The sequence below is a fragment of the Sporothrix brasiliensis genome (genome assembly GCF_000820605.1).
Source record: "Sporothrix brasiliensis 5110 chromosome Unknown Cont22, whole genome shotgun sequence".
NCBI lineage: Eukaryota > Fungi > Ascomycota > Sordariomycetes > Ophiostomatales > Ophiostomataceae > Sporothrix > Sporothrix brasiliensis.
In genome coordinates this window covers 2,654,832-2,680,876 of record NW_024467141.1, presented here as the reverse complement: position 1 = coordinate 2,680,876, position 26,045 = coordinate 2,654,832, and the positions used below count along the sequence as shown (strand labels likewise).

General features: G+C 50.8%; 6 protein-coding genes across 6 annotated transcripts; 2 read left to right on the top strand and 4 right to left on the bottom strand.

The window, feature by feature from the left end:
• Positions 1-1,225: 1,225 nt before the first annotated feature.
• SPBR_08734 (50S ribosomal protein L36) lies at positions 1,226-1,732 on the top strand (the record flags this gene model as incomplete). Its single annotated transcript, XM_040766972.1, has 1 exon — positions 1,226-1,732. The coding sequence occupies one exon, from the start codon at positions 1,226-1,228 to the stop codon at positions 1,730-1,732; it is 507 nt and encodes a 168-aa protein (XP_040615025.1).
• A 327-nt stretch (positions 1,733-2,059) lies between these two features.
• On the bottom strand, positions 2,060-4,154 carry SPBR_08246 (uncharacterized protein; the record flags this gene model as incomplete). The annotated part of the gene is made up of 4 exons (XM_040766484.1): positions 2,060-2,215; positions 2,321-2,923; positions 3,048-3,331; positions 3,566-4,154. The coding sequence occupies 4 exons, from the start codon at positions 4,152-4,154 to the stop codon at positions 2,060-2,062; spliced, it is 1,632 nt and encodes a 543-aa protein (XP_040615024.1).
• Positions 4,155-5,050: 896 nt separating this feature from the next.
• Positions 5,051-7,103, bottom strand: SPBR_08254 (transcription initiation factor tfiid; the record flags this gene model as incomplete). Its single annotated transcript, XM_040766492.1, has 2 exons — positions 5,051-5,886; positions 6,404-7,103. The coding sequence occupies 2 exons, from the start codon at positions 7,101-7,103 to the stop codon at positions 5,051-5,053; spliced, it is 1,536 nt and encodes a 511-aa protein (XP_040615023.1).
• A 3,697-nt stretch (positions 7,104-10,800) lies between these two features.
• SPBR_08632 (alpha beta hydrolase family) lies at positions 10,801-11,643 on the top strand (the record flags this gene model as incomplete). The annotated part of the gene is made up of 2 exons (XM_040766870.1): positions 10,801-10,936; positions 11,006-11,643. 2 exons carry the CDS (start codon positions 10,801-10,803, stop codon positions 11,641-11,643), a joined length of 774 nt encoding a protein of 257 aa, XP_040615022.1.
• A 470-nt stretch (positions 11,644-12,113) lies between these two features.
• SPBR_08074 (lipid A export ATP-binding protein/permease protein msbA) lies at positions 12,114-16,788 on the bottom strand (the record flags this gene model as incomplete). The annotated part of the gene is made up of 5 exons (XM_040766312.1): positions 12,114-12,140; positions 12,215-13,035; positions 13,437-16,268; positions 16,363-16,435; positions 16,495-16,788. The coding sequence occupies 5 exons, from the start codon at positions 16,786-16,788 to the stop codon at positions 12,114-12,116; spliced, it is 4,047 nt and encodes a 1,348-aa protein (XP_040615021.1).
• Positions 16,789-22,859: 6,071 nt separating this feature from the next.
• Positions 22,860-24,236, bottom strand: SPBR_08459 (Ca2+/calmodulin-dependent protein kinase; the record flags this gene model as incomplete). Its single annotated transcript, XM_040766697.1, has 4 exons — positions 22,860-23,273; positions 23,338-23,723; positions 23,812-23,968; positions 24,051-24,236. 4 exons carry the CDS (start codon positions 24,234-24,236, stop codon positions 22,860-22,862), a joined length of 1,143 nt encoding a protein of 380 aa, XP_040615020.1.
• Between the last annotated feature and the right edge of the window lie 1,809 nt (positions 24,237-26,045).

Here is a 26,045-nt window from a genome sequence, read left to right as displayed (position 1 = left end):
CAACAACCGAGTCTGCTACGTGCCTCAAGATGTGGCGGGCGTGCTCTGGCAATATTAGGGGCGCCGTGTTGTTGTCCGCCCTTTGATCACGGCGACTGTAGTGACCGGAAGGGGAAAAAATTGCCGCGGACGTGGCAAAAGAGCGCCTCGGATGGGAGGGCCTACATCGGCCATCTTTTCCCATTACACCGGTCAGTTAAGTGCAGGAATTATGTCGCAGAGACAAAGTCGAAGGAAACCCGACGAGACTGCATATAATCTACTCACGATGTTGCTCAGCCAGCTGCAGATGTATAACACGTCGGAAACACCTGCATTGGGGCCTAGTGTGGCGAGGCAGCAAGGCTACGTTCCCAGCTAGGCAGCCAAGGATGCGACGGTTTCGCATCTCATCGTCCCAATGGCGGTGCGTGTGCAATTTGTTGAAGGCCGTGAGTGACACGGTCGTGACAATTGACGCGGTTCTGTTTCTGAAGATCGGGATATGTTAAGAGGTGAGATCGCCGGGTTGTGATTTGATAGGTTAGGTGCGAAGCCGCTAGAGAGGTCCTTGTGTCGCCGTTATTTATACCGTTACCCTGTATGTTGCGCCACCGTCTTCAGCGCCAAAAACACGGTCATTGATTTCATCCACATGATGTATATCTTTATCGTAGGTTGGCTTATTTTCTTGTTTTATACTCTCATCACCAGAGCTCACCAGAGCCGGGGCAAGTAAATGATTGCAAATATAATTTTATGTCATGATACCACACCGTCATACTAGTAACCGTCTGTGAGTTAAGGATAAGGAAAAATTGCGGAGGAGTAAAACTGTGCCAATAGGACTAGGCTACTTTTCCCCACTTGCTTTTCTTCTAGGGTCGACAAAAACCTGAGGCAGAAAAGTCCAAACCTCGTAACATCCCAAGTGCCAATAACTTGGGCAGCCAAATTGAGATCACGACATCAAACAGCGAGCACAAGGGTCTTGCTTCCCTCTTCCGCGATACTCAATCTCACCCACGAACACAGTCCGATCCTTGCCTTACAAAACTGCCCAGTACGCGAAACCCTCCTACGCAACACGCAATCGATCATGGCCTCCGCCCTTTGCGAGCGCCGACTTTGTGCCTCTTCAATATTTCCTACCATTTCCCGCACACACGATTTATTCGCATTGCAATTGGCACAGCCAGGGACGCCGGTAGCTCGGCTGCGGGCTTGCCTCCCTCGGCGCTCGCTAATGGCAAGTGAGCGGCGGGATCTATCGACGACCACCTCCCTGCAGGCGCGCTTGGTCCAACGCCCACAACGGCCATACCAGTTTACGCAGTTGATTCAGCTTTCGGACGGCAGCACATTCACCGTCCGCACAACAAACCCCCATCCTTTGCACCGTTGCAATAAAGATAGCCGCAATCATATCGTCTGGCAGCCGTCGGAAAAGTCACTACGCAATGTTGAGGTTGACGAGGCTGGACGGCTAGCCGCCTTCCGCAACCGCTACGGCCGCAGCTGGGATTCTCTTGCAGACGAGGCATCTGAAGGAGGAGATGTTACGCACTTAAAATCAAAGGACCAAACGGCCGAACCATCGGCAACTAACGCGGCCATAGGCAACACGGGCTCGCTAGACTCGCTAGACACGCTAGCCGATCTGCTGAGCGGTTACGCGGCCAAGGAAGAGCCTACGAAAGGCGGAGGACTGAGTGCAAAGGAGCAGGCGAGAAAGGACAAGAAAAAGAAGTGATGGTTTTAGGTGCAAGAATCTGGGTGGCGCGCCCGGTGAAATTGATTGCATTTGTGAGGAGGATGTGCAGCTAATAGGATTACAAAAATAATGTATGAAACAAAGCTACCAGCACGGAAGTCAATTACAACAAAGCCTGCCGTCACCCTCTCTATGCATGTCCAGTAGGCATAATAAACAACAAAGCAAGCGCTCTCTTAACGTGCACCTCCTTGCCGTTCACCGCTCCTCCTCGCCAAGGTTGCCATTATTGGCCTTGAACAAAACCTACCCCCACCGTCGGAAGTGAAGCAGACTATTATTGGCAGCCGTAAGCATGTACGCTTCCTAGTCTGAATCTTCGTCGATCCGGGCTCTGGCCCGGTCCACCGCCGTGTCTCCAGCTGGTTTGCTATTCGGATGAAAGACGGGGGGCCTGTAAAAGACAGCCTCGTCGTCCTCAGCATCAAGCTGCATGAGAAAGGTCTCCCACTTCTCGATCAACTGTATAAAACGGTCAGCGGTTCGTTCTTCAAATTTACGGTGGGATCGGGGCAGGTGCGAAACATATAGAGATGAGTATGATACGTGTTTGGCAATCGCACGAACCTCTTTTTGTGCCTCCACTGAGCTTTCCAGGAAAGTCTCCACACCGCTCTTGAAATCTTCCACCTTTTCCTTCTCAAACCTGTCCAGCTCGTTTCGCATCAAGCGGCCCATGTCTTCAAAGAGAAGCCTGGCCTGGTGGACTTTCTTTTCTGCATCTGCTACTTCGGCGTTGATTTGGTTGAGACGATCTTGTTGACTCTTGCCCTGCCGCAGAAGTTTGTCCTGGGAGGACTTTCGCTTCTGGAGCTCCGCATCCGCGGTATGCCAACTGTAAAAGGCCTTCTGGCGCTGCGAAAAGGCTTGCTTGATGCTACCAATCAAGCGAATGTACTCATCAATGGTGATACCGAAGGTGAGCACATCCTGCTGGGCTTGACGATCATAGACATCGCGAATGGTTACCTGCAAGTCCGAGAGGGCCTCCAGTGGGCCCGATAATCCTGGCGAAAGTTCGACGGTGGATAAAGCGTGTAACGATGCAGCGAATTCTCCCGCTGCTTCGGCCATAGCCTTGCGCTGGTTCACCATTGTGTCCATAGCCTTTAAAAGCGCCTTCAACTGGTTGTCCAGTGCATCTAGATAGATCTTGCGATCGTGGAACCACTTCAAAAACATAAGTTAGCGATGCCAACCCAACACACAATGCGAAAGATCGGCCTTAAATGTATAGGGACAATATAAATAGAAATGACGGAAGGTAGAGGGAAGAGAAAAGAAACCGACTCACATCATCCTGCTCAACAAACTTGACGCCACCACCAACGTTGATACCCAAGCTGCTCATGATGCCTTTGCTTTCACCCAGATTGGGCTCTTTGCGTTCCTTGTGCTTCACATCGACGTTGAACGCCTCGCTCTCTAAAAACAGTTTAAGGTCGCCATCATGTTGCAGCGTTGGGTGTGCAGCAGCCTTGTTGAGCATTTTCTCAAGGGCCGCCCTTCTTGATTCAACAAAGTTGCTTTCGAAGCGGCCCATAGCCTGCTTCTCTGGCGGAGGGGGAACGACAACACCTGGGCTATTAGCATGCAGCTGGTTATACAGCCACAGGAAATCGCGGTAACGTCTGTTGACGACGAATTCCCCATGCTTGTAAGCTTTAGAAGTGGTCTACAATATTGTTAGTGATGCGGACAACATATTATTTTATACATAGCAAAACTGCCTCGGCTCAAGAAAATAAATAATATAAACAAAACAAACCAGAAAAAATACCTTTGTCTTGACACTGTACTCGATGTGCGAACCCGTAGCACCACCAACCTTGTGCGGGTCACCGACAGTAATTGAGAAGGTCGGTTTCGCAGCCTGCTCAACGCTAACGCTGGGCCGGCTCGACGTTCGAATTGGACTTAGCTGCGCGGCAGCAACGGGGGGGGGGGCCCTCGGTGCCCTACCATAATTATTATCGGCGTCGTCGTCGACGATGCGATGCGGATCCGGTGGGCCCCGTGCTATTCCACCGGGTTTCGTCGGTATAGTTGTGCGCAAAGGTAAAGACAACTCCTTCGAGGGAGGCATGGGCGGGGACTCCAAGCCTCCCAAGCTGGTAGCATTACCGCCAGCCTGTACTGAAGTGCTGCCGGCAGATCCCAACGGACCGAGCGGATCATCCTCGACCACCTGTAGGCGCGTGGGTTGGGCCACAAGCCGACGAGGTGTTACGCGCGACGATCGACCCCCCGAAGAGGACATGGCTGATGACGGCGTTAGGGAGGTTGGCTTGTTAGACGCAGTCGACGAACTTATCGCCGCGTCGTCATCTAGCGCTGTTGTCACCGAGGTGGATGATTGAGGGGGAGTGTCGGCCCATGGAGCTTCTTCGAGGGGGTCCATGGCAAGCAATGGGATACTTGGACGGTCAGAAATAGCATCATAAAGGTGTAGAGGGTATTGTCTGTAGCGTGGCCTTGACTTACTGCTGCTCGTACTTTATCAGTAGCGAGATGTGCCGTAGAAAATAGTGAATCAGGAATCAAAGTCAAATATGTGTGTTAGAAAGACGTCGGGGCCCTTGCTGGGTTTGGAAATCTAGGCGGCTTACTCCGTGCGGGATCTGTGTGCAGCACGGTACTGTGCGGCGAGAATGACGCACACCCCTCCCCCTGTGACAATGGCTATTTTTTGCTCAGCAGCGCAGAAGGCAACAAGTTCCAACTTCCCATCAGCGCACAGTGCGCCGAACCCCCTTAGTTGGCATCTGCCTGTCCCGTTTCTGAGCACAGTTCTCCACATGTTTGGGGCTCGCATACAACAATCCGTAGTACGTATCAACATATACATAGGTGCCTGTTTAAGTTCTAAAATTCACAGATGCCCAAGTATAACATTCTGTTGATGCGGATACAAGGCAACGCAGAGAGTGAGCATAGCAACAATGTCGTACACTAACACTCATGATGGCTTTCAACTCCCTAGAACGGACATTACGATACCTACCCTCGCTCCCCTTTGCATATAAACACAGATGTGGCACTTTTGAATGTTCGCTTCTGGCATAGGCTGCCAATACTTCATCTTCTCGAATCTGCACCGGACAAACAGGTCAGCTCCTATTTAATTCCCTCTAAACACCGTTCCCACGCGCTATTTTGACTACATATCGTACGCCATGCGCCTTGTTAAAACCAGGACGACCGCGAAACTAAACGCCCAGTACTCATTACGCCAAAGACGCTGCCTAGCAGTTTTCTTACCTCAGCGCACCTTTACCTACCAGGCTTGCGCAGTGTTCACGGGTCAAAACACCCGCTTGCAACAACGAGATTCATCCTTGTGAACTCTGCGCGCAGAATCGGTGTCTTCTTGGTGGCAAATGCGCTGATCTGATCAGGTGTTATTGTCACCTCTTTTCCTTTCTTCTTGCCCGCCCCACCGTTGTTTGTACCGCTCGCCGCACCGGCCGCGGTTGCTGCCGTGGCCGGTGACGGCGGCTGGCCGCCAACTGTGATGCTGCGGTCCTGAGAGCGAGCCCCGGCTAGGGACTCACCGCCTGTCCCACCAATATCTCCTGACTGGTTTGACGACGAAGCAAGAGCTGAGCCCGGCGCTGTCCCCAGGACGGCCGGGGTTTTGCTGGCGTCCTTTGGAAGGTTGATATCCCACAAGCGAAGGGTGCCATCCAGGCCACTAGAGACGAGAACGGTTGACTCTGCACTAAAACTCAGGGACGATATGCCGCCTTTTGCGTGGCCCCGGCATCGTTTGATGCGAGTTCCCTTCGTGATATCCCAAATGATAATGGTCCCTCCAGCGTCGGCACTGGCGAGGATCCTACCATTCGGCGCGCATTCCAGTGCACTGATGTAGTCTGTGTGGCCAGTAAAAACTCGGACGCAATCGCCTTTAATGGCGGACCACATGCGAATGGTTTTGTCCGTTTCATCGGATGCCGAAAAGACGTAAGTCCCGTTGGAGTGCCAGGCGATGGCCGATATGCTCGTGTTGTGGCCTACAAGCAACCGCTGTGCTGAGGCATGATCTTGTGTGAAAATACGAACGGTCTTATCCCAACCAGCAGTCAGAAAGTAATGGCCGTGGGGGCTCCAAAGCACCCGGAACACCGGACCTGTATGAGATTTGTAAACACAGAGACAGGACCAGACATCCAAGCTCCACAAACGAACTGTGCCGTCGGACGAGGAGGATAGGAGAAGCTTTGAGTCTGTTTCGACGGGCGGTTGTTTCTCGTCAAATGGGTTGTATTTAAGCCCAGTCACGGCATCGGAAAAGGAGAGCCCATACACAGGGCCTGAGTGCCCAATGAGCTTCCGGTTGTTTGTTTTGTCTGCGTCCCCGAGCATCCTGCTCTTCAATGCCTTCCCATCAATGCTCCATACGCGGATGTACGAATCCATTGAGCCATACGCAACAAGCTGATGATCCTTTGAAAAGGCCATCGACGAAACGCTGTCACCAATCAAGTCAGTATTACGAACAGACGAACCTTTCTTCTTTTAAAAAGGAAAAGAAGAGAGAGAGAGAGCGAGAGAGAGATAGAGAAGCACAAAGATATAGCAGTTTAACGAACCTTCCGCATGTGTTGTGGAATGTAAACATGCACACTGAAACTGGGACGCCGACACCTCCGGTCCGATCTTCAATTTGAAACCGATCTCGGGTCTCGCGTATCTTCTGCATTTCGATGACAACATCTCTGGCGCGAGATGGCGGAAGGGGAAGGTCGGTACGTGAGGGACCGTCTGCTCCCTCCTCTTGCTTAATCTTTGCATCGAATTCTGATACAAGAGACGGAACACCCGCAGCGGGTGGTTGTCGCTGGTCCTGTTCCTCAAGCTCGGCACGCACATCGTCGCGTAGTTCCAGCTCCATGGGAAGTGGGCCCAGTTTCAACGCCGCGTGTGTGTCCAAGATGTCACGGTTGCTGACACCCGTGAAAACGCCCGGGATTCCCTCCCGAACATCAGCTTCATCTAGATCAGCGTTCTGAGCTCGGCGGGCAATTGCCTCAAAGCTATAGGGCTCAATCGGTCCGCGGGCAGTTGAGTCGACCTGGCAGTATGTTTGTAGTAACAGTGTGATAACACTGCCACCCGCATCTTCTTGTCGCTCAAGAAACCCAAAGAGCTGGCCGCTGACATGCTGATTGAGTGGAATGCGATATTTATTACCACGGTAGATCTTAGTCGTGGGATTCTCCGTGACGTGGATGGGGAGCTGAATCGTCTCGAACGCGCGCAAGTCGTCTGCATGGGTGTTTTCAAAATCAGACCAAACGTCTTTTAGAAACAGCTTGGACTCCTGTACAAAGTTTTGCTCGACCATGTCTAAAAAGGAGTAGACAAAAACAGGCCATAAAAGCTTCCTCAACTCAAACTAAACAGCAAGCCATCAGTACGCCTTCGTGGTGCAAAGTCAAAAATTCGCGGATTCTAAACTAGACAATACCTTACCTTGTACAAATCAAGCCCATTCTCGATCCAGTCCTTTAGAAGATGAAACGACTTAGGGTAGCGTTCAGGCCCCATGTCATCAACCTTCTTCCGAATTGGCCGGCCGTCTGGATTCACATTAGATGACTCTTTTCTAAATGTTGCTTCGGTTTTCGTGAATCCCTTCTTCAGCAAATAGTCTGTGACCTAAATGAGAGAGGAATTAGTCATATTCAGAGGCACTGTGTTCAGCAATCAACGTCGCGTTCATTCAATGTCGGACCCACAATCTTGTTCAAATCAGACGGGGAGTTTGTTAATGCTTGGGATTGCCCCGAGCCACCAGCAGCGGACGGCCCTGTGCCAGTGCCATGCTGGCCGTTGTTCCCGTTCGACGCCGACATGGGCTACTTCAGATGCGGCGCGTCGTGTATCGTACGCGTCGGCGTGCCCTTGTACAAAAGTTGCGGAAAGTCGATCGCACCCAACTTTGTGTCGATGGCCGTCAAGTCAGCGCCCGGACGGAGGTGGCAAGCAGATAAGGTGCGTGTTAAAAGATGTTTGTGTCAATGGTGCGTTATTTGATTGTCGCTCCGTTGTGTCGCCATGAAGGAGAATGCGCATACGGTGGTCTTGTAGCAATAGACGAAATAACAGTAATTGTGCGTTAAAGAGTCGGCTATTCACACTTTGCACAGGTTGCTCTGCTCTATGCACCATACTATGGATACATGCATAATTTATATTGGTTTATCGGAACTCTCCACTTCTGGACTAGGCTAATTGTGGGCTTGTTTTGTCGCTGGTTGACGTGAACGTACTCTTTCAATCAAACAGACATTTCCGAATGGAGAGTGCAACGGACGACAACGCCGGCGGTCAGCCACATGCACCTGGCGTGCATGAGCCATTCACGCTCGCTGAACGATTTCAGCAGCTGGCGGTCATCGATAATGTGCGCGGTTATCTCCTTCTCAGCTTCTCGAAACCGTCTCCTCACGAGTTCCCTGATTGTCTCCGTGTTACGCTAGGTAGTTTGACGACTAACGTGTCAAATGCCTTTTCTACTTGGTTTTCTAGGAAATAATCAAGCTCCTATCACTCGCAAACGACACGATCCACCCACTGTCTAGCCCTGACAAAGCGATCAGCGCAGATACAACGGGAACAGCACCAGGCATGGACAGGACTGCAGACGCTCACACCGAGACACAGGTTGCTGCTTTCAAAGAATCTATGGACAATTTCCTGAATACGCTGCATTCAGTTGACGTTCGGCTCAAGCGGCAGATCTGGGGTCTCGAGGAGGCGGGGTTGATATCACTGAAAGAGTCCAGGTCGTCTGGGGTTTCTTTGGAGCCTAATGGCGTTGGTGACATTGGTAGTCTGGATGTTGGTTGGCTGAATAGCCGGAGCAACAAGGTCGATCGTGAAATGGAAGCTGAATTGTGGTCGACGATGAGAGCCACTGTGGAACGACTCAGCCAGAATGACTCTGGTCGGAGAGAAGCAGGTGCTGAAATGTGATCTAGTTGCACACCTTCCTACCACGCCTCCAAATAAGAAAGGTATTAGTGGTAGCGGTTTGAGTACTTTAATTTGAAAACATTGGGCGGGATGGATGCGGAGTTGGGGTATGTTGGAACATTGGAGCATTGGAGCATTGGCGCATAGTCACATCGGCGTTTTCGGTCTATTTTGGGGGCCACGTTGAGCAAGAACAGGCTATTGGAACCCTGTGAGTCTGGAATTTGGAGAATTCCGACCCATTTTGATCGCCTTGGCGGCTGTTTACGTTATACTCTGAACTTATAGTGAACCACCGATCCTCGTAGTTATATCTTAAACGAGATTTTACTTTACGTTGGGACGTTCTCGTAAACCGTACTATATAGTAAGTAATATAAGTAACGAACGAGATGTATACGTATATAATAATAGATATTAATAATAAGTTAATAGTATATTAATCTTCGGGTCCTCGACGTAAGTTTACTTAATTACTATCTTACCACGAAAAACGGAGGACGTTTCGAGCCATATTCGAGATAAGATTTTAAACTTAAAATCGACGGTATTATGTCTCGTAGTTGTCGGACAGGGGAGGCCGTTTCTATAATTCTAGTAGATACCCCGATACCACCAGTGTGCTTTTGCTGGCCTTTCCAAGCTCGGTAGCCACCAACGACATTAGCGCCATCCCCACGTGGTATCAGGGAACCTGCCTATTCCCTGGCGTCGTTAAAAGCATCACGCACCCAATTCTCAGCTATACGTGTTTATTTCGTTTTTTTTTTTTTTTTGTTGAATCTCCTTACAAAATCCCCGAACGAACCCACTACGAAGATAATGCACATAAATACCATACGCCGTACGGAGTACGCCGTAATATGTCGTAATACGTTGCACCTAGCACCTTACAATGTGCGCTCCCCGCCATCTTCACCGTTGGGGGGAAGTGCCGGAAAATAACATTGTCTTGATTCCGAACCTTCCGCTTATCTACGGCACATATAGTCCCCTGTCCCCTTTCCTACCCCGAAAACATCTTGTAATCAATTCGCGTTGTAATTAGGACGTCTGATTAGGTACAATGAAGGTATGTGGCACACCTGCAAAGCTACCCAACTGTCCGGGGTGAAAATATGCTGTTGCTGTGGCAGCTTCATGACTTGCGTCTACCGATAACCTGTGTTGATCTCAAGTCGCTCTCTCTCGTGTTTTCGGCCTTCGCGGTCCTTTGCGCCTCCTTTGTTAGTTTTATCCTTTTCCTGCTCTTGTCCATTACTTGCCTTCTTTGATCGCCACCTGACCTCTTATCTCTCGTTACCTGTACCTCATCAATCAACATCAACCCTTCCAATTTCTTCCCTTTCCACGCTGCTCTGCCACGCTCCGCGGCACTACAACATTGCTTATTTTGCAACTCCCTCGGTGCCACCTCGCTGCTGGCCTGTTATGTCTGCCATGGCATCGCCGGCTGGCACAACCCCCATGGCCACGGTCCTCGCAACGGCTGTAGCTGCAACAGCAGTATTTGCTCTGCTCAGATGGACGTTCTATCCAACCAGAGTCAAAACCATCACAGGCCCTCTCCGATCGATCCTACCCCAGCTATCGAGCGACCAAATAGCTCAGCTAGAGTATCCACCTAATATCTTTCCCGGGGCCCGAGATGTTGCGACGCCGGTAAGTGACCCCCACAATGGCATGCCGATATACGCACTCGGCTCACCTGGCTAACTCCCGCTTCGTAGTATGGCTCCATCCGTGTATATGAATTCGGGCCTGTCACTGGCCGCAAGGTCTTGATGGTACATGGCATCTCGACCTCCTGCCAGACTCTCGGTCGCATTGCCCGCCAGCTCGTCGACTGTGCCGGCTGTCGAGTGATGTTATTCGACTTATTTGGCCGTGGTTTCTCCGATGGTGTCGGCGACTTGCCTCACGATGCGCGTCTGTATTGTTCCCAAATGCTATGTGCTCTCGCCTCCTCACCCGTGGCATGGACCGGAGATGGTGCCTTCGACCTCCTTGGCTACTCCATGGGTGGCGGAGTAGCTGTTCATTTTGCGACAGCTTTCCACAGCATGCTGCGTTCCCTCATTTTGCTGGCCCCTGCTGGCCTCATTCGGCCCCAGCGGTTTGGTGTGGGCGCCCGACTTATCTTCACCTCCGGCATTGTTCCTGAGCGCCTCTTATCGTATCTCACCCGGCGTCGTCTGCGTAGGCCACTTGCTGACGGGCAGAAAGCGAGAGAGGGGCAAGCTTTGGCTGAAAAGAGACCACCTGCAGTGCTGACCACGGACGAAGGCACCGTAAACCCGCTCGAAGTGGCTGTGACAGAGACCACAGACAAGCGCGGTACCGCCGCAGAACCTCATGCCCCCGAACCTCAGGGCGTCATCTGGAGTCTGCAAGTGGGGCGGTATGTTCGGTGGATGCTGTCTCATCATGATGGTTTCGTGCCCGCCATTATGAGCTGTATTAGAGATGCGCCTCTTGTTGGCCAAGAGGCCTCGTGGACAGAACTAGCACGGCTCGTGCGTGGCGGTGATACAGCGGACGGTGAGCGACGGCTTCCTCTTTGCATTATTCTTGGCCGCCATGACAACGTTGTGGATGCGTGTGACTATGAAAAAGACGCATTGCCGATGTTTGGCGGTTCAGGATCCAGCAACGTAACTTGGACCGTGGTGCCAGGTGGCCATGACTTTCCAATGACATACTCAAGACACGTGCTCCGAGCCATTTTTGATTTCTGGGTCGAGCCGAGCACCACTATGGCCAAGCTCGAGGCTGTGGATGAGAGAGAGCTCTCAATGGAGGGACATTCGATAAAGCTGGGCCTGGGCGCTACTGCTAACAAAATCGAGAACGGTAAGGTGGAAAATGGCAAATGTAGGCCGGCAGGCATAGAGAGCATTCCTTGAATTACTCGTATATGGGTACGCAATGGGGTTTTCTCTCGACAAAATAAATTGCCAGGTTATCAGTGGCCATGCTTGTTTGGGTCCGCCTTACTAGATAATTTAATTGGACGTCCTTTGACGTAACAGGTCAAATAAATTCACGGTAGAAAGGAGCGACGCACATGTAAACAAGATACACATAATATAAAAACTCAAAACTACAAAGTATATGTTGAGGGGTTTTAAAATGAAAGTGACGTCCAAAATTAAATTAACGAAATACAGCGTATACAAATACACACAAGAATGGGAGTTGGGGACGCACATAAATAGTTGGGACATAGCCCGTCTTTCGACAAAGCCTATATAAAGCGGAGAGAGCAGTATAGAGGGAGCAGTTGGAGAGAAGATGGTGGCGAGCGTTGGAAGGTGCTCGTATGGTCCCCAGCAAAGCAAAAGGGATAAAATCACAAACATACCTCAATAACAAACTATTTATCAAGGGCTTGACTTTGGCACTGTGAATGATTAGACGACAAGAAGAAATAGAGCAGAAGATTTGACCAGAGTGATAGATCATCCAAATACGTACCATACTCCAATACACACCGCGCTTGCTTAAAAGGCTAGAGTGGTTGCCCGTCTCAAGCACCTCACCATCACCCAAGACGTAAATAACGTCTGCCTTTTGGATGGTGCTCAAACGATGCGCCACAGCGACAGTCGTGCGTCCCTGCGCAATGCGTTCAAAAGTGGCCTGAATCGTCTTTTCGGTGTCCGAGTCGAGAGATGACGTTGCCTCATCCAGCAACAGCACGCGGGGGTTGCGCAAGAGTGCACGCGCAATGGCCACACGTTGTTTTTGACCGCCCGATAGCGAGATTGCTTTGCTACCAAGGTCCGTGTTGTATCCATCTGGCAGAGACACGATGAAATCGTGAATAGATGCATCGCGGCAGGCCTGGACTATGTCGGCTTCTGATACGGCATTCTCTTCAACGCCGAGCAGCACATTTTCCCGGACTGTGCCCTGGAATAGGGCTGGCTCCTGGGCAACTAATGACAAAAGCTTCCGATATATCTGGACGTTGACCTCCGTGATATCCCGTCCGTTACAAAACACGCCCCCCTTTTCCACGTCGTAAAAACGCTCGAGCAGGGCAATAATACTCGTTTTACCAGATCCCGAGGCGCCGACAATGGCCGTGAATTTTCCCCGTTCTATTGTTAAGTTGAGTCCGCTGAAGATGGGCACGTTGCGGGTGGGGTAACGGAAGTGAACATTTCGCAACTCTAAGCAAGCACCACGGTTTCCGATGCGGGCGTCGTCTTCCGCATCTGTATCCGGTAGGCGTTCTGTCAGAGGCACCTGGTCGATGCTCTTCGTCTCCCGTATTCCGAGAATTCGATTAGCTGCAGACGTGACCTGAGCGGCATTTGGAAGAAAGCTTAGGCCCTGGCCAGCGGACTCCGCGCCTTGGATTGCAGCCATGTAACAAACGAAAAAGCCTGTAGCCGAATATTCACTATCCAGTTGCAAAAGTTGCGAAATTTATCAGAGAGAGCCCAGATACATGCACACGGATCAAAACCAGTACTTACCCAGTCGATATGAGATGGCCACCATACCAGAATACAAGGGCCTGGCAAGCAAGCGAGATGGCTAATATCTGTCAATACATCGAAGACTTCATAGGACGTGAAGAAACACCCACACACACAGACACATAAAGAGAGAGAGAGAGAGAGAGAGAGAGAGAGAGAGAGAGGGGCGAGGGGTTCATGAATATGGCAACGCAAAAGGGTGAACATACAGTTACTCAAGGCGAATATGAGAGTTTTGAAACGTGCCTTCTTGAACGCGTCGTTTACATGCTCAGCAAGTAGAACCTCATACCGCTTGCAGATCACCTCCTCAAGGGTAAGTGCTGTGACAGTTCGGAAGGCATCAATACTTTCGGCCGCCCACTTAGAGCTCTCCGCAAACACAGCGGCATTCATGCTTTCAAACTCGATCTCATACCGCACGCGATAGAATCCAGATATAAGCACCAGCGGGACAACAACAGCAAAGGCAAGCAAGGCCAGTTTCCAGCCGAAGACGAACGAGATGATAAGTGAACCCACGATGGTGAAAACGGATGTCGCAGCCATGGACATGTTACCTCCAAGCAGCTGTCGCAGTTGTTTTGGATCACCACCAACGTGGTTCGTCAGGGTGCCCGATGCGTTTTTTTCGTCGTCGAAGAAAGCGATGCGTTGCTGGACGATGGAAACGAAGTACTGCTCTCTGTAGATAGCGCAAATAAAGTGTTCCACGAATGTAGATACAAAGCCAAGTCCGAAATAAGCAACACCGGTCCCGATAGCCAACACGAAGAACATGAGCGAGTTGAAGTTGCCGTCGTGGCTTACCTGGTCCATAGTGAGGCCTGTATTGCCATCGGCGATTAAGTTAAGCTCGCCGAAAATGACAACCAGCTTGGCGAAGAGAAAAGCTTGCAACGGAGATGCCGAAGCAGCGCCACCAGCAAATAAGACCAATGCAGCGTAGTATGGAAAACCAGACCGCTGCTCGTAGAGCAGTCGGCCAAAGCTACCAAAGAAGTTTGTGTCTCTCCACGCAGCACCCAGGGGTCCAACTGCTCCGACGGTGGGCGCATTGTCAGCGCTGTCCACTATGTCGTTTGAAGTGTCGCTTGCGGCAGTTTCATCACCGCCCGCATGGCCAGGTTTATCATTAACCACTGCGCCTGTGTCATCACCGTCGCTCACGGTGATTTCCTTAGTGGTGGCAATATCGTCACCAAGCGATAGCTGCTGTGCAGTCACAAGTCGATGATAAACGCCGTTTTGATTTTCCAAGAGATGCTCGTGTGTGCCTTCCTCGACACACTGGCCTTTTTGGAGCACGATAATTTTGTCTGCCGATTTGATGGTCGACAGTCGGTGAGCAACGGTGATGGTTGTGCGGTTGCGGGACACCTTGTCGAGCGCGGCCTGGACGACGCGCTCGCTGCGCACATCAATGGCTGAGGTGGCCTCGTCCAAAATAAGAATTTTCGGCTTTTTGACGATGCTCCGGGCGATGGCTATGCGCTGGCGCTGACCTCCGGACAGCTTGGCACCCGACTCGCCCACCCGCGTTTGGTAACGCTCTGGGAGGCGGTTAATAAATTCATCAGCGAAGGCTTCTTTGCAGGATTCTTCAACCAGCGCCCGTTTCTCGTCATCAGTTGCATTTTCGTATGGTGACCCAACCAGGCCAAAGGCCACGTTGTTGAAAATGGAGTCATTAAATAGAAAGGGCTCCTGCTGCACTAGGCCAATTTGTGAGCGCCACCACTTGACATCGATCTCGTCAAAGCTGTGTGCACAAGTGGAAACGGAACCTTTGAGCTCGATTCGAGGAAGGTCAGCGGCGACGGGTTCGGTTTTGGCATCTCCGACCGATCGGCCACTCTTGTTGTTGGTATCCGTAGTCGCATCGCACTTTTCCTCTCGTTGTTTCTTTTTGTTCTTGGCGTCTTTTTTGACCTGGTTCTCGAGCTCTTTTTCTTCAGCCTCCTGTTTCTTGTCTTTTTGGGCCACCTTTTCGATAATGTGTTGGTCATTCCGCAGACTATACCATCGTTCAATGAGACCAATAATGGTGCTCTTGCCAGAGCCAGAGGGCCCTACAATGGCATTGACTTTACCTGCAGCAATGCGAATGTTCAGGCCATCAAGCACTTTGACGTGCGGGCGGCCTGGATAAGCAAAGTCGACGTCCGAAAAAACGATGTCCTCGGTGGCAAACACGTCGGGTTCGGCAAGCCGTCCGGAGACGGGCCGTGGTGCGTCGATGACTGCGAAAAACTCCCCAGCTGCCACCATAGCTTTAGACGCAGCAATCAGCGGCGTGGCGACGCGCTCCATGGAGACAATGGTAGTGATTACAGACATGACAACCACAATGACAGTGCCAACGTCTTGAATGCGGCCCTCACGGAACAGCCTCATACCGAACCAAAAGGCCAATGCAAAGCCACCGTACAGCGAGAAGAAGACGTTGCCAAACATGGAAGCTAAGAAGGGCGCCATGTGTTGGCCATGTTTTCGGGCTACTTGAACCCACTCGCCATACTTGCGGGCCATCTTGTCTTCGGCGCCACAGGCCATCAGCATGCGGATGTTGCCAAAGGATTCGGAGGCAATGGAATTGGCAACCGTTTCAGCCCGTGTCAAACTAGCCTCGGATTTGACAACATAAGGCAAAACAATAGAGACGACGACAAGGATGTAGACCAGAACGGACGAAATGACTAGAGTAAGTAACCAGCTGTACGTAAAGGCGACAATTATAGATGCGAGAATGCAGGCGGCGAATTCAATGAATGTGCCAAGGTTCTCAGAAATTCCTAGCTGCAGGGTATTGGCTGTGGTGGTAATGGTGTTCGCCGCGGCCCCAGAAGGCATGGAGTCCAGGACATGGATGGTCTGGCCGAAGAGGCAGCAGAGATAATCGAGGCGGATGGCGGCTGACATGCGAGCACTGATCATGCGAAAGGAAAACTTGTTGATGTAGTTAAGAATGAACCGGGCCAGGAACAAAATGAAGATGTATAGGGACTGTCTGTTGAGACCGCTTTGGAAGGATTCGGTGTCTAGGCATAAACACTTTTGGTTAGATCATGGGTTTACTTCGTGAAGGCTAAGGAAACGACCTCGACGAGCGGCTGGCGGAGAAAACAAGCTTACCGGAGCTGTCACGAGGAGAGGTACTAAAGTTTCCGACCAACTTGCCAAAGACGACGTTCATAAGAGGAAGGGTCTACGGGGTCAGTGTCACACGAACAGAGCTAAGGAGCAGAGACAGGGCGGACGACGTACAATGCCAGAGCCGATGGAGGATACGCAGGCAGCCACCATCAGGAACCAGTCAACTTTTTTGGCATATGAGAAAACACGGAGGAAGTCTTTGAAGGTCGGTTGACGCTCCGATACAGTCCCGGCAGCCTTCAGTGGCGCCGGCGCCAGGGAGGCAGCGCCGACCGTACTGTCATCGTGGTGTCCTGTGATGTCGGCTCCCTCGTTGGCTGCGGAGCCCGGCGCGGTCGGTGCGCCGTTGTCATCGGAGGGGCCAGGTGTAGACTTGGGCGATTGGCAGTTTTCGGCGGCCATCATGCCGTCGCGATATGCCGCCTCAGTGCCAGACACGGTCGACGAAGATCGGTTGGAGGGGCTTGGTAGTCAACTATGGCGATTATCATTGCGCCCGAGATCTGGCCCTGCAAAAACAAAGGACGCGGAAATGGGTGAATAAATATGTGGAACAGAAATGAAAAATAAAATAAAACAAATCGATGGAGAGAAGTAGGAGGGAAGGAAGGATTGGCCGAACGACAAGGTGAACAGCAGCAAAAAATGGCAAGGGCCACTACCTTCTTCAAGTACTCGGAGAAACGACAGAGTCGTGTAAGGTCGATAGACATTGGAAAGTGTCCAAAAAAAGGGACAGTAGTCTCCTCTTGTATCTGTTCACCAGTCAGAAATAAGACACGACGAGGTGCGCCGTTGCCGACATGAAGTAAGTGGTCTGTAATAACACGAAAGGGGAAACACGGGGCAAATGGATCCCGTATTACGATGAATTTAAGTACTCTTTAGATACACTAAAAAGTTAACAAGGGCCGCAGCTCCTAAATCGGTTACTGTAGGGGCCTTACTTTGTTTTTTGACGGGTGCCAAGATGTGCGGGTCGTCCGTCTGAGGCAGAACTGTGATCACTATTTGGGGGCTCCTGTTCGCTGTAGGAATTCTTATGTCAAAACGTCTTGGGTAATACGCTGGAAAACATCTGCCAAGGACCTTACAAGTACCGTAGGACTAACAAAACATATGTCTGGTGCCCTCGTTAGGGGCTAAGGCCATATACGAAATACGCTGGAACGCATGTTAGTGTGCTTGACTAGTGCCCTGGTCGGTCGGCCTGCAAAGTGGCGGCCGGCCGGGGCGCTGTAAGACTCCGAGAGAATGAAAATCAGTGAAACTGCAGTCAGTGAAGGGTCGTGTTGCTGCCTCGCGGACCCTGCGAAAACGAATCATCCCGTGGTTCGGAGTAATTATACGTTTGTCCGAAGTAATACAAAGGGCGTAATGGCCTGAAGAACTTTATTCTTTTCTTTCCCTTAATTGTTCTACTTTGCACACCTTCGCACAACCACTCCTCCGTAGCTGGCCTTGGGCCTGCCGGTCTCCGGCCCCAAAGGTCGTCAACAGCACGCTCGCGACGAACGGATGTGACTCGGCAGTGTCCGACGGTCTATCATCCGACTTCCAGGTTCCGTGTTTGTCCCCCATTTGCCGGCCTTCAACCCCTGTCCGACTTTTTATATCCCGCCCTCGCCTGGATATGCATCGCACGCTGTGCCTGTCCCATGCACACCTCAGATTTTAGAGCTAGGGTGTTACAGTGTCTTCCCCCGTACTTACGGCACAAAGATACCTTGGGCTACACCGCAATGTTTCCAGACGCGGTGAAAGGTGGCCCTGTGCGTTCGCGCGTCTAGTGCGAAGGTCAAAGCACGATTTGCACATTTTCTTCTGCGGTGTATTACGATTACTTGCACAGCATAACTATTCCCTTTGGCTGATAATTGTGCCAGTGCCCTGGAAAATTCTCACCCCCCTTTTTTAATGTCTCTTTGAACAGCTATTATGAAGTCTGGTTGGCTCTAACAACGCGGTTCTCGGTTTCAAACCTCGTCGTACTACCAATGGCTCAGGACCGGACGCAGCGCATGAGCGGCCAGCTGCAGTCATATTTTTCGATATTATCCTTAATGTGGGGATCCAGTGGCCTACTCATATCTAGCTCTAGCAAGCTTGATTTTTGACGTATCACAATAGTTGTAATGGTCAAGGCACATGCTGCTTTGATGTGTAACATCGGTCTATTCCTAATCCTATAATCACCTTTTTTAATATCAAAGGGACAGTTTACATTTCGTCAAACAGATCCTGTAAACAGTTCCTTTGTGGTAGAAAAACGCCCTGGTCGATGCCAGGCTTTCGGCTTCTTGCTCTTTCTTTTTGACTACTCTCGTCACTCGTTCCGTTTTTCTTTTCTTTTCCTTTCGATTTTCTTTCCTTGCTTATTTTTACTTTATCCCCCCCCCTTCGTAACTGATGTCGTTTGATAGGCCCAAAAATACCCGTCAAATATTATCCCTTGATCTCTGACGCCCTTGAACACCGTACCGCCCCTAACTCAAACAAGGCATGGATGAGACATGTAGACCATCTCATATGGCACATGCAAATTACCGCACATGATGTGGCTGATGTCCGTTCAAACCGATTTCAGAGAGCCAGACCAAAGTGGATGTAGGGAGGTGGGCTTTCCGAACATGTTCTGGCGCCAGCGAAGCAAAGAGGCAAACGCGATATGCGATGTGCAGTGCAGAGAAGATACGCGGAATAGTGATATCTCGTTCCGCGACCGTCTGTGTAGGCTTGCTGCCCCCTTGCATATACCAACTCGTGGCAAAGGGCGGTGTTGGTTGACAACGCGGTACGTAAGCTTGAACTAACCATCATCTAAATAAACACCGAGGCGAGCACACCTGGGAAAAGAAACAGGATGGTCGCAGACTGCAGCTGCCTGTTGAAGGGCTATTGATGTTGTTGCTTTCCTGCCCTGGCATTGTGCTATTTTGTCTTCGCGTTTTAAATACGGCGAAAGTTTCCATTCGACCTGCCTAAGGGCAGTTTGCATAGTGTGCGTCTTTCTTGGACTCGGAGTGTAATTCATAAGCAATTTCAGTTGTGTCTTTTAATCGTTTACTCTGTATTAGTTTTATTTTGTGTGTTTTGGGGGATTATATTTTATGTTGGCCAATGCAAGTCCCTATTAGGCAAAGCTTGGCCCAGGACCGACCCAAGCGGCAGGATCCTTGCGTCGCGAGCGAACGCGCCAAGTAGGTGCGCTTTAGCGCAGGGAGTTGGCGTAGCACACAGATGGCGTCCAAGCTATTACAGCGAGGGGCCTGGCCACGATAGTTATAGGTGTGTGGGGCGCTCCCTATTCTGTGCATACGATGTGAGTCGTAATTATTGGCTCCGGTCTGCGATTATGCCGCCACAGATTTGAATGCTCGAGGCTGTCTTTCACCATCGTTTATTATCCAGGTAATGGCCCCATTGTTCGCTTTGGATTTAACTTCAGACTTGCTATATGCTTCCCTTATTCTTTGAGTCTGCTTTTAGACTTTCCTCAACCTTCTACCAGTAAGCTTGCCTATCCATCTCCACCAATACCAGCCATCCTACATAGTATACGACGTAAGTCGAATACATCGTACCTTGTGCAACATATAGTATTCCTGATTGCTTGCCCTACTTTCCACGGCAATTGGCTTTCTGTGTGCCTGTTCCATACACAAGGCTCTGGCATTTCAGCCCCAGTTCTGCAACGCATCCCCTTAGCCGGATTTGATTTCCTCGCCTGATCACCAGCATCGTCACATCTTCTTTCTAGGTACTCCTGGCCGTTCCAGTCGCTTTCCGGTACGCCTTTTACGGTGCATTTTGTCGTGTGCCAGCTCCTTGACTTTTTAGGTGGCTTATTATTTCGACCTCTTCCCTTGCAGTCTTGTGGAAGTCTGAAGCACGTCTAGGCGACAGTTTATCAGCCTAATTGGCTCGATTCATTTTCTTACGCCTGATACAAGCTGCTGCCCGGTCGCTTCCCGCCCTTGAGCCTGGCAACAGCCATTTGTTTGGCGACTGCCGATCACGGAGATCTGCCCCTTCCCGGACTTTTAATCACTTCGAGAAGACGAGAACCTCGAGGAGGCTTCAGGCGCAGGTGAACGGCACACCCCCATCCCGTCCTTTTCGGTCCCATCCTTGCCTGTCCTTGCCCCGGACTAAGAAACCTCGAATACCAAGAACCACTTATATCATATCCCCTCCCTTCTCGTGGCCTGGTGTTTGTCCCATCGGAAAGTTGACGATAAAGAAAATCAACACTCTTTAAACTTTCTACAATGCCGGGCCTCATCCCCTTAATGCTCAACCCTGAAGTGGTTGGGAACCGCTCCAACGTCATCTTTGCGCCGTTGGATCAAGCAGCAAGTCACCATTCACGTGGCCGGAGCATAGGCCACCTGCCTCCGCGTGTTCGGTCGCCTCTGTCGCCCTCATTGCCGCCAAACACACTTACAATCACACCACAACAGGCTTCGTTTCCTAACCCATCCAAGCCAAAACCCTCAACGCGTCTGTCACTCTCTTCGTCTTCAAATCAGGACTGGAAGCGGGCTATTTTTGAGGTAAAACGGCAGCACGCACACCGCAGATACCGTGCATGCTTCACACGGTGCAACGAGATTCTGGTCAACGCGAAAGACGTGGTGAGTCATCGTCCTCGACAGGTCATTTTAATCGGGAACCTTGCTCTTCTGAGGCCTTATCTTCAAAACACTCCACACAGGCCGGAATACTGACATGTTATCAAAGTCCGACGTCGAGCCAACGTATCTAATTTCCCTACATTTCTATGCTGCGACCGCAATGGAGATGTGTGCTCGACCGCTGAGCTCCCCTTCCGCGTACCGTGCCCGCCTCTTGCAGGAGGCACGGGAGCACTACGGCCAAGCCAGCCATCTTATTCACGATGCTGAAGTATTGGTCCAATCCAGGGTCCGGGCGAGCTTCACCCTGCCACCCCTATCAAATCCACACTCGCCATCTGGTTCCATCAGCTCGCGGGCCTGGACATCAGAGACGGGCTTTTCTTCCCCCATCCCTTCCGTAACCTATTCAGAAGATCTGAACGCCGGGCTACACCAGCTGGAGTTTTCGTTACCGCCGAGCCTCTCATTCTCGCTCGGGCCGGCCAGGAAGGTCTCATTTGAATTGGCCGGAAAAGACACTCCTATATTTGAGCCTTACATACGCCCCGATTCGCCTACTCTGGGTTTCGATGACGAGTATTTTGTCACCGGTTTAGCTCGACAGAATCTACCAGAAACCCCTAGCTGTTCAAAGAAGTCCATACCAACTCTACAGCAGGCTAACAACGAGGATGCTACACCAAGGGCCTCGAAAAACTTTAACCACTTAAGCAATGGAGTCATTGACCTAGAGGCTAGATTTAATGGCCGCTCTTTCAAGCTTGATAACTCGGCAAGTCGATACTGTGCGCATCTCGCCAATCTGAAATCTCGACTTGAACAACACAAGGCAAACTTGGAGGTTGTTATCGAGATACCGCCCACCGGCGACAATTATATTGCAGAAAATATTAGCCTGGTGCCGCTGGGAGAAGATGCGCACGATCTTGACCGGAAAACCCGTATCGAGCGTCTGCGGAAGGGGGGCTGGCAACGTAAACGCTTTGACCCGAGCCGATACGAAGCTCTTCGCAATGCGGCTCTCGCAGAGCTCATCTAATGACCGTATTTAATCCTATTCCATTTGTCGTCGCGGCCCGTTCACAGTGTGCCGCGACACGTGCATCACTGTTCATGTATTACGAATTACGACTTTATTGGGATAAAAATCTACAGTTGCCTTGTTGTGTCCGTGGTAGTTGAGGTATTACCCAAGGTTGATGAATCACTTTACGTTCTTCGTTTCCTAATTGCTCTAATCGTCTATGCATTTTCGTGTCATACGTCATTATTGGTTCCTTTTGTATCCATCCAGCGATGGTGTTAGGGCGTTTCATAGTTGATTTTTTTTTTAACAAACCAATGTTTATCATGTATGGTTTGATTGTTTCTTGTATTTTGTCTATTGTGGTATATGAATTTTGTATTTTTCAGTTCGTCCGGTCGAGCGAGCGTTCATTGTTTTCCTAAAATATACTCTAATGCTAAAGCGTTTTACTTTTGAGATTGATAGAGGGAGGAAGAAGAAAGAGCCAAGAGAAGAAGAATGCAGAACAATATACATAAAACTGATAACTATCACCGAAACGAAACGACGAATGCCCTTCCCCAGGATTGCGCCAAGCACAATGTAGTTATTTTGATTTGTATTGTTAAATGTCCTATAAAATAGCAAAGAGGGCGCGATAACAGTCCCACAAGAGAAAACAGCCCAAAATAAAAGAAAAGGCGGAGCGTTAATTAAATAACATGCATGACCATGACCAAAGTGGCCAAAGTAACCAAAACGAAAAAGGTCAACTTGACTCCCAAACTGCCAATTTGCAGTGTATTCTGACAACGTTTCCTACGTAAAAATCAAGGTGAGCCCTGCTTGCTGGCCTCTTCGACCTCCTTGCGCACCTCTTCCTGCTGGCGCATTTCGCGGACCTTGGCCATGACAACCTCCCGGAAGATGGCTCCCTTTACCTTTTGAATTGTCTGTTTAGTTTTGTCGGTGGGACCGCTCTCAGCGCCGACGCTGCCAGAAGCTCCGTCGTTCTGGGCAGCTGCTGCAGCGGCCGCTTTCTGGAGTGGTGCTGCTGTATCAGTCTGCATATCAGAGTTTTCGGGGTCGTCTTCCTGCATCTTGAGAGCCTCAATACGGTTAGTAAGCTTGACGAGTTCGATGCCTCTGCGCAGGCGAGCCTTTGCCATGTAGGCCTTGATCTCTGGCAGCAAGTTGTGCTCAGTGGCACTCTCGCCGCTCAGCCACTTGTGCTTCAGCGCATCCTGGAAAAGATGTGTTAGCCCAGCTGTTGAGTTGTTACGATGGACAGATAATTGTACAACATACCCCGCTACTCCAGCGGTCATCCGGGTTTGGCTGAAGTAGGCCAATAATGAAGTCTTTGGCGTCCTCACTAACGTCCTTCCAATAGCGCTCGTGGAAGATGACACGGGCAGATGTGCACTCCTCGATCAGGTCGGGCAGGTTTTCGGAACGGAAAGGCGAATAACCGCACAAGAGGGTGTACGTTATGACACCCATTGACCACATGTCGACGGGCTTTCCGTGGCCCTTTTTGAGCATGACCTCGGGCGCGGCGTAGCCGAACGAGCCTGCCATCGTGGTCAAGACCTCGTCCTTGCTGTCCAGCATCTTGGCGATGCCGAAATCAGCCAAAACCAAGTCGGAGTCAGGCTGCTTTGTAAGGTACAAAAGGTTTTCTGGTTTCAGGTCTACGAAGCCCATTGTCAGACAAATAAGGCCACAGAGAAGGGAATGAAAACCTGGAGGGCCGTGATTAAAGCTAAAATATGTACATACCTCGATGCACGACGTTATTCTTGTGCAGGTAGTCAACCGCACTGAGAACCTGTTTGATGGTCTGCGATGCATCCTTCTCGGTGAACTTGCCCTGCTCACAAATTCGATCGAACAGCTCGCCGCCCGTAGCAAGCTCCGTGACAATGTAGTATTTATCCTACCGGACAATGTATCAGTGTTATCAAAGAAGACAAAAAAGAAATTCTCAGCCAATACAGATAAAGGGAGTTTAGTCATACCCTCGATTCAAACCAGTCCACAAAGCGGACAATATGCGAATGCTTCAGATTTTGGAGGAGATTCAACTCGTCGTAGACCATCTGTTCGTTACCCTTGACATTCTTTTTCAGGATGACCTTGATGGCGACCTTTCCGGTCGGGCCATCTGCCTCGCGGACAATACCATATGTGCCTGCGCCGAGCATGCGACCAAAGTGGTATTTGGATCTGTAAGAAAGCGCGGGGCGGAGTCAGCAGCCGCTGGAAAGAAAACAGTGTACGCGCCTTTGACGGTTGAAAGGTGTCCAAACTTTTTGTCATAGCTGTCGGGTTGGCCATGAAGGCGGCTTAGCATACTGGAGACTGGATAGAACAAGTTGGTATTAGTCTTTAACCTTATCCAGAGAGCTGCATGTAATTGCTTGCTGGACCGCGAAAGGACAGTGCCGGCGGGCAACATGAAGGGCCCTCGGCTGGGACGAGATAGCCTACGACTTACAGCTCATATTGGAGTTGGTATTGAGGAACCCCTTCAAGGCGCACCATATACCGCAGGGATTGTATCCGGTATGCGCTCAAGGCACACGAGGTGATTGATTTAGGACAGCTGAGACGCAGGCAGCGTGGGCTTTATGGGTAGCGACGGAGGTCCACACAAACGAGTCCCAATGGGCGCAAAGCGGACAGGCAGAGTTTTCGGAGCCGACGGTGGATGCGCTTTCACAGACTGTTGGGCAGCACAAATTGGTTAAACGTCGGTTGGGTATTAACGGCGGTGGCAGCAGCTTCTTTATCGGGATCGTGGGAGTGCTGACGACAGGGAACATCAACGGGAGGTATAGTAGGAAAGGTCGGAGAGATACGATGGAAGAGGGTGAATAGGGATACAACGAACCGAGTTGAGAAAAGCACACGATGGACGAGGGAGGAAACGAGAAATACGGCCAAGAATTTAGAAGCAGTGTTGGAAAAAAACAAAGGACAGCCGCTCCTTTCAAAGGGGTGGAGCAAACTAAAGTCAATTGCGAAGTACGAAGTTGGCAGCCGCCGAATGGCTTCAGCCTCCCGCGGCATAGTTCGCGAGTAAGGCGCGCGTTGACGGAGGGCTCACAATACAGTCGAGAGAGGGGGGCAGCCGAGAAACAAGATGAAAAGGAGGGGTGGCGCCTTCACTACGACGGACGAGTCAGATAGAGCGAGTGTCTGGTTTGTGCTGGGTGGCCTGTTCAGCCTGGCTGTCCAGGAGGCCCTCCCCCACTTCATCAAGATGCCTCGCGCTGAGGGCGCCGCGCAGGGGAAAATAAGATACGTTGGAGTGCCATGGGGCTGAATGGACAGGCACAGCCCCACGGATTAATATCTTACATTTTCGCACACCCAAAGCTCGTTTCGGGCAGGATCGCCTTGAACGACGGCCAGTCGAGCAAGTCATTGCGACACATGGCCGTACGGGAAAGATAATTGTGTAAAATGCCACTGTCAATGACACGACATTTTGGATAAGTACGCTGTGGACAATCGTTGCAGAGGTGCGAGTTCGCTGTGCGGCATCGTAAGACACTAAAACCACATTGGAGGAGAAACAATGCACTGTGGCAGAGTGTGTGCCAGAGTTGGCCGTAGAGCCGCATTCGCACTTGCGACCTGGTTGGCTAGCTGCAATAGTGTAATGTTACTATGCATATCGTGTCCTCTCACCGAACGTCTGTTTCGTCCCTTGTCGAAACGTATTTATTATGTTTGTTGCTTTCTTTAAGTGGTCTATCTCTAACACTACAGTAGGCTTTTCGTGGCGGGACGATAACGTGGCCAACCGCAATTTGAACCGTGTCGTACTTAGGAAGAATTCTCTTTTGGTCCGACCCCAAAGAGATCCCTTTTAATCCTCATTACATATTAGGTCTTGAAGATGTTGTCAAGGCCGCCAGAGCTGGCAGACCGTGGCGGCGCATTTGTGATGCTTTGGACAAGCTTGGCCCTCAGATTGTTGGTCATCGGCCCTCTCGCTTAAGCGG